The sequence below is a fragment of the Corythoichthys intestinalis genome, chromosome 10 (assembly GCF_030265065.1).
Source record: "Corythoichthys intestinalis isolate RoL2023-P3 chromosome 10, ASM3026506v1, whole genome shotgun sequence".
NCBI classification, from domain to species: domain Eukaryota; kingdom Metazoa; phylum Chordata; class Actinopteri; order Syngnathiformes; family Syngnathidae; genus Corythoichthys; species Corythoichthys intestinalis.
In genome coordinates this window covers 37,520,300-37,528,295 of record NC_080404.1, presented here as the reverse complement: position 1 = coordinate 37,528,295, position 7,996 = coordinate 37,520,300, and the positions used below count along the sequence as shown (strand labels likewise).

At 36.9% G+C, this 7,996-nt stretch overlaps 1 protein-coding gene across 2 annotated transcripts; it reads right to left on the bottom strand.

The window, feature by feature from the left end:
• Positions 1-530: 530 nt before the first annotated feature.
• On the bottom strand, positions 531-7,250 carry cuedc2 (CUE domain containing 2). 2 transcript variants are annotated; one of them, XM_057848231.1, is made up of 9 exons: positions 7,085-7,250; positions 6,449-6,530; positions 4,987-5,130; positions 4,855-4,916; positions 4,651-4,781; positions 4,413-4,580; positions 4,274-4,338; positions 2,208-2,268; positions 531-2,128 (listed from the first exon to the last, which is right to left on the bottom strand). In XM_057848231.1, the coding sequence occupies exons 2-9, from the start codon at positions 6,520-6,522 to the stop codon at positions 1,982-1,984; spliced, it is 852 nt and encodes a 283-aa protein (XP_057704214.1). In that variant the 5' UTR covers positions 6,523-6,530; positions 7,085-7,250; the 3' UTR covers positions 531-1,981. The 2 variants fall into 2 exon arrangements, with proteins under 2 accessions (XP_057704214.1, XP_057704215.1); XM_057848232.1 differs by having other exon boundaries at positions 7,121-7,243.
• Between the last annotated feature and the right edge of the window lie 746 nt (positions 7,251-7,996).

Sequence of the window (7,996 nt, the reverse complement as noted above, 5' to 3'; positions counted from 1 at the left end):
GTCTGTTGTATTTCCTCATACCAAGTGCGAGTCAACCTTCCACTGTACAAACCAGTTCCTCCTCCCATCAGATTGAGGACTAGCAGTTAAAAGAAATAGTATAAGCCTGTAAATTGGAGCAAACCAGTCCAAAACCTGGTCTAAAAAGACACTTTGCCCAGCGAACTAAAATAGGGCTCTGCGTTTCTTTACCTTTGCCGAACCCCTTAGACCAGGGGTGCCCAAGTCCGGTCCTCGAGAGCCCCTATCCAGCTTGTTTTCCATGTCTCCTTCCTTTAACACACCTGAATCAAATGATCAGCTCATCAGCAAGCCCTGCAGGAGCCTGATAATGATCCTCATTATTTGAGTCGGGTGTGTTGGAGGAGGGAGAAATGGAAAACAAGCTGGATAGGGGCTCTCGAGGACTGGACTTGGGCACCCCTGCCTTAGACTTACTCACCAAACCCCTGATGTTTGATCGAACCCAGGTTAAGAACCAAATTTTGATGGAAGAAATAGAACAACAGCAACACGATAATCTACAAAATTAGTCTTTACTATAAATTGTGCGTTTTCGTCAAAGCAAGAGGGTTACAAGTTCAGTCAACAGCCACGGCACGCGTTACAGTAATACCGATCATCATATCAGTCACAGACACCACTGTTGCTGTATAATCACTCAGTTATGAATGAAAGAGTATGCAGTAGATACACACAATTGACCAGTGTGGAACTTTAGAGCTCACTCCTAATGGTTAAAAAAAAAAAAAAAAACACACCAAATTCACAAAACCCAAGATTTCATGATACTCTGCAATGTGATGAGTACAGTGGGGCTTTGAGATGTGACCTGATTGAAGAGTTTAAGAAGGTTGGAATGGAAAATGTCACCATTAATTTTAAAAAGAAAACTGCTTTGAGAGTATTTCCAATCGGGCAGGACGATTATATGACTGGGATTGTTGATTGTGAAAAATTTGAGGTTGGTTTTGGTGATCTGCGGTCAAATGTTACACAAATGTGTATGGCAACAGCCAATCAGTTGACCTTTTGTCTTTGAACAATAAATCAAGTTAAAAAAAAGCTAATTATAATACAGATCAGACGATATAAAAGAAGTTTTTCTTTTGACGGATCGCCCTAGTTTTGAGTTAGAAGCATGGTTACAAAATGAACTCTTATCTCAAGGCACTGCTGTACACAACTAAGTTGCTAAATGTTACTATGTTTGTCAATCAAGCATATTGTCCAATAAAAACATGTATCTCCAAATTTGTGACTCTTAAATCCAAAATGTTTTTTTCCTTTGGACAAAATCACAATTTTGACTTGCATGTTTTTCCCAATTGTAAGTTTAAATCTCTTTCCTATTTTTCCATTTGAAATGATACAAATGTTTAGCTTATACAGACACAGCTCTTTGATGTAAATGATGTGACAGTAATAGAAAAAATGGGATCTAATCTTAAATATACCCACAAATCTAAAATATGTAATTACTCAGAAACACTAGTTTTAATATACTATAAAATAATATCTGGACAGTACGTCGCATTATCTGGAGGAGAAACCACAGTGCAAACGATCATAAATCAGTCTTGACGGCATGGCAAAAAAACCCAAATAAAATACGAAATAAAAAGAGTTCTCATATTGTACAAGCAGTTGACATAAGAAAATATATAAAGCACCGCTAGAAGTTGACATAAATTTCGATACAGTTATCCCCACAAATGACCTATAATTCCTGATAAAATAGTGCCAAAGCAACACTTTTAGAATTAGTGAAGGGATACTGTTCTTTCATTTCAACACCACAAAGGACAATAAACAATGTACAAAAAGAGCACTTAAAACAAAATCACGACCAAAATGAAAACATGAAATATATCCAAAAACAAATGTGGAAACCATGAAAATATCAATAAGAAAAAGCTCACAAGCTTTGGAAAAAAAATCCAAACCAGAGTAATGATATAAATAAAAGACGACTGTGTTGTCAATGAAATCGGTATTTGCGCGCCGGCTTGAGGTTGACATACGTCTTCTTCATGTCGTCAGTTTCATTTTTCTTCACCACCTGATAGCGTTCTCCTTTGGTGCTCACCACCTGGTTGCCGTGGTAGCGAACCAGCTTCTTGGGGGCCTGTTCCGAATGGAAATAGAACTTGAATTAAAACCGGCTGCGTGTTTGCCCGACAAACAGGTTCTGCAGGACTTTTTACCTCTTTAGGGGCGACGGGTCGATGCGTTTTCTTGTCCTCTTCGTTATCGACGAGCATGTATCTGGAAAAAAAGTTTTAGGGGAATAAGACGTTCAATCCCTTTGGATAGGGAAGACTGGCTGTGATTATTCACTGCTTGTACCTCCCAATTAAAAATGGACTGGGCGTTGTCCATGTGTGATTATTACGGTTGCTATAAATTATTTTGATTTATGATTATTTTTCATATTTTTGGTTTGAGCTTTTAGGGGTCGCCACAGTGCCACAAATGCCTATTTCGATAGTTCAGCCATCACTGATTTAAAAAACAAAAAATATTAGCCGATTAATCTTTTCATATATTACGCTATTTACTGTTTTATACATCTGCTCTTAAGATTTTAGTTGTAACTGCAACGCACTGACAAAAAGTTGGGGTACTAATACTAAGTATCTATCATTGTTTTTCAAAGTGAAAAGCAGATGTTTGCAAATATAATTTTGATTAATTGCAAAGTTAATCAGTTTTTCTAAAAATACAAAGAATATGCAGCTTTTCCCCCTCGTTTTTAAAACATGCTTTTTAAAAAACAATATTGAATATATAATATTTAGTTTTTGTTTGCTTTTCTTTTTTTTCCAAGAATAAATAAATAAATAAAAAAACCAAAACAAACAAAAAAAAACATTTATTTACATTTAAAAGGCTTAAAAAGGATTTGGCCAATTTATAAAACAACTACAGTTGTACGTCTACTCTACAAACTTAATTTTCATGTTACAAAACGCCTAAACGGGAAACTATTTCCTCTTGTTATGAAAGAAATTTCAGGTTACGAGAGGCAAAAATACTATACAATATTGTATTAAGATACATATGTACTTCCTGCTTTAAAATGTTGCACCATAAGATCCTTCTTCCCTATTGGTCATAATCTTTCCCAATATGCTTCAGTAAAGCGATTCTTCTCTCCTATTGGCCTATTGTTGAGGAGGTTTTAATTTGGGTGTTGCAGTACGATGATGTGCACAGGTGCGACAGTGTTGGTGTTATAGCGGGCTCGACGTCCTCGCCAAAAGAGCACAGGTCTCCTCACGTTTTTGTCTCACGAAGAGTTTTTTGTTTTTTTTTAACCCTTAAAGACCTGCAACATGAAGCAATTATCAGAGAATCCCAAAATTCGAAAAATAAGGTCCTAGTGAAATCTTTTTTTCAAATTTGTAAAAAGAAATGTCAAAATGAATATGTGTAATCAGCGCTCTAATATCTATAACCCTCGCTAAATCCTGTTTTTTTTTTTCTCACGGAACCTGCGGTTGCATGTGTTGACTTGCATCCATCATTTTCCCCCCCTAAAAGATATGTCAAAATTCTGAATTACTCTCACTCTCAAAATCATGAAATTTTAGGTGTATCAAATGTGATACATTTGGCAATAAAAGGTTAAGCCCGAATACTGTTCACTACAATACTAGTCACGAACAGTGAAATAGGCACCATCTTGAAACAGAAGGAAGCCATCAATGCATTAACTCTTTCGAAGAGCTTGACTATCATGCAAGAGGAGTCAGTTTCATGATGATGGAAAGACTTCTCTGGCTTAATGAATAGGAAATCGCTGGGGACACAATCACCGAGATGGTAGTCTGCCACAAAGCCAACACCATTTTCGATCTTGTGAAACAAGAGGACATCGCCTCACTCGAGAGGGAAGATACTTTTTTTTCTTTTTTCCTTTGCATTATGTTCAATTATCTACTTAATTACAGCTATTAATGGTTAGGTTAGGAATATGGAATGACTCAAAAGTGTTTGTCTGTTGTTTTATTCTGGTTTTACCCTAATTATAAAATTTAATGTGGCGTTTCAATAGTGCTTGTCTATAAGTTTGTCTTTCTATCTATTTTGTCGATTGCTCGATTCATGGCAAAAAGGAGTTGGCCAATTTATAACTGAAGCTAAATGATTAATCTACTATCAGAAGTGTCATCGATTAATTTGATCATCGATAAGTTTGCACGATTCATGGACTCTCATAATTATGACCATACAACAGTTAAAAAAACGCCTGTGGTCAGTCACTTACTTCTCAAGGATGCTTTCTTTCAGTTTTTGATCTGCCACAGGGGAGATATTCTTCCCTTGATTTACCTGAGGAAACAAAAAGGAATTTGCGCCAACTTCTTCTACAACACAACATTAACATGACACAAGGGTGGACTGACGTTGAGCGGCGTAGGGCTGAGTTGGACGTCGCCTTCGATGATGAGGCGTACGGCTTCCTCCATGTCTCCTTTGGCGATAGATAGAGCACTGCGGGCCTCGGAGAGGCTGCACTTTGGGAACATTTCCAAAAGATGCTGCTCCTGGATTTCCAGTTCTGATGCTGCTAGCTGAGAACGCAGAATTCAAAATTCTCTAATTGAAATTTTAAACGATACTCATTTTACTACTGCGGATTACTTCAGCGGTGGCGCCCTCTGTCTGTGTTTGTAAGCGCTGCATGTCCCTGCCAGTCTGCGGTTCACTCAGTAGGCGAGCTGCAATTTTCAAGGAGGCGTCTTGCGGCTTAACCATGTTGTTTTCTCCGTCCGCTAGAAAGGAACACATTCACATAATGAATATGAATCAGCGCCAAGCAGAGTGGTAACCAAAGAGTAGAAGTACCTGAGGTTCGAGCTTTGGTAAGCGTGGATGCCAGGCTGAACATCATTTCACACACTTTGACACTGAGACATTAAAACAGAGAACAAACTTAAATTATTGCATTTTTAGAACTTTTTTTGTTGTTGTTCTGACCTATCAATTTCAGCAAAACCCGGTATGTATGCCTCCAGCATCTCGGCAAAGACCTCCACATCAAAGTTCTCCTCCACACTCTGCTGTGAGCCGAGATCTTCCAGAACTCCGGTGATGTATGACAGGAGGACATCATCCAAAGTGCTGCATTTAAAAAAATATTCAACACAGCATTTTTACAGTGACAGTGACGGCAATAGACGTGCAATCTATTTGGACTGAGAGTGGCTGGCAGCGAATGATCGCCGACAGCCATAGGCGGGGTTTGATTATTGGGGCGGGGAGTGGGGGGGGGGCAAAACATGCAACATGACACCGAAACGCAGTGTCAGCAATAAAATTAACTTACAAGAATATTAATAATAATAAGTTGACAATGAGACAATTTTTTTGTTTCCCATCATTCTTGAGGGGAATTCTAAATCAGGCTGCTTAGACAATATTTTTCGCCAAGATCGTCATCCGTTGAATATTGTACGCCTGTCGGTGTCGTGCCAATGTAGTTACCCCAGTCAAAAATTGTATCCCCTGGGCGGAACCATATACTGTAGAGGTAGATTTGTGTCTTTATTATTCAATCCAAAAAAGTTTCTTCAATAAAAAAAGTTGCTTCAATCAAAATATATATTTTCAACCCCAGAAAAGGTCGCTCTAATAAAAAAAAAAAGTGTTTGAATGCAAAAATAAATGGGAAACAAAAAAATACATGTGAAAGCTATTTTTCTTTGATTTTTTTTTTTCTTTTTTGATTGAAGTATATATATATTTTTTTTTATTGAAGCAACTTTTTTGATTGAAGTAATGTTGATTTGTGCCACATTTTGGCTAGGACATTTTTGTCTTTATCATTCAAACAAAAAATTAGTTGCTTCAAAAAAATATTTTCAAAAAGAAAAGTCAATCAAAAAAAGAAAAATCTCAATCAAAAAAGTTTTTGAATGCGAAAAAATATTGGAGATTGAAAAATTTGCATTTGAACACTTAATTTTTCACTGAAAAAGTTGCCTTTGATTGAAGAAATCCTTTTTATGTTTGGGCCATAATATGGGGAGGACATTTGTGTCTAAATGATTCAATCCCCCCAAAAAGTTGCTTCAATCAAATAAAAAAATCATTTGAAAAATAAAATTGCCCTCCCCTAATTTTTTTGTTTTTGAAAATTATATGCAGCCAACGACCGTCTAAACTGCTAGTCACATGATCTTTTCGAAAAATAATTTTGACCCATTATAAAAATATTTTTTTTTGTTCATTTCATTCATTTTTGTTGCAGTTTTATTGCTTTACAACTTTTATATCTATAGGAAAGACAGTTACATGCAATGACACTTCTCAGACACCAGCCCCCCCCTAAAATCCGCTTATGCCAACAGCCTTCCCAGTCCTAAGGGATCGGACGTCTACCTCAGTTAACGACACCAAAGAGGTCAGAAAAAAACGATAAATCGAGAGGAGCACTGACCTGAGATCTGCATCAGGGATGTAAGTCAGTAAGAAGTCCTGCAACGCACCGTGGATGATTTTGTGGAGGTCCATGGTGGTTTCTGAAGTGAGAACAACTATACCGGTGAGAGCGGTCCGGTCGACCCCATACCAAACGTACAGACTAAATATAGGGCGCTCTTACGTGAACAAGTTGTGAAACGTATTACGACACTTAATTAAAAAAAAAACGGCTAATATATTTTGTCAGTCTCAACATGTGACATTTAGAATTTTTAAAAGTACAGACAAAGTAATACACACAAACATGATTAAGGTGCATAGGCTATGTCAATTCAAAAGCTCTTTATGAAGGTTGTCTTTCTGCATCAATTCTCAGATAGTCGTTAGCAATGCTACCAGAGCTAACCTCCTGTGTTACTTTACAGCACACTCGAAGCAAAACGGAGGCATTATTTCCAACTTATGCTCCCTATACGACGACAATATTCATCTCATTTTTCAATTACGACGGGAAATGGCACGCTTTCTTTCTTTAAAAATGACGTAAGTGGAAGACTGTCAATCCAAAGGTAAATTGCTAATAGCTAAGAGGCTAACCAATATGCCTCGGCTTATTAATAATCGAAAACGACGCTGATTTTAATTGACTTACTGTGTCCAAATGTGTTAGGACATGAATGGCTCTTACGTTGACTCAAAATTATTCCTGAGGTGGGATTCAGTTCAGGATGATGGAGTCAAATTGGTTCTGAGTGTGTATGCAAGCTTATTAGCAATTCACAACATTGCGACGTCATTTCCTCACATTGTAAACAGCCCGTTCAACAATGTAGTACGAAAGAGAAATAATGTGTTTTAACGTGTTTATACTATCTAGACTGTTCATATCACAAAGTACGAATGCATTACGGCAATTACATTAAAGGCATCTACTGAAGCAAACGTGCAAACACACACATAATTTAATACATTTCGGAGTAACCCTCCCAATAAAACTTTAAACAAACCACATACATAAACCACTTTATCCTTGAAGTTTGATTCTTATTTTTTTTATTATTATTATTATTTTTAACAATGAACTCTGTTAACAATTATACTCATATATGTGCAGTTCATAAAATGGCAAACTCATTTTAAGAGACAACATTTTCCTAGTACGCGTGGAAACGCCTTCAGTAATCAGACCTCGAGGTGTCATCCGTAGTTGAAAGTAGTGCTGCAACGATTAATCGATTAACTCGAGTATTCGGTTAGAGAAAAAATATTCAAATTAAATTTGGCTGCCTCGAGAATTCGTTTAATTAAAGTGGCAATGTAGTGGTTTGTTTTGAAAGGGTTTGCCTTTAGTTTTATTGATATGGGTGGATGCACTGCCCTCTAATCTGCCTCATTTCACATAACTGAATCCAGCTGCTCCATGTTAAGACCAACATAGGCAAAGTTTGAGCTAATTTTTTTTTTTTTAATGCATTCGTAATTTAGTGTAAAGGCATATTTAGACGTTTTTTTTGTGGGAAAATGTGTTTCAACTCTTTGTTAAGAGCATTGTAAAAAAACGTTG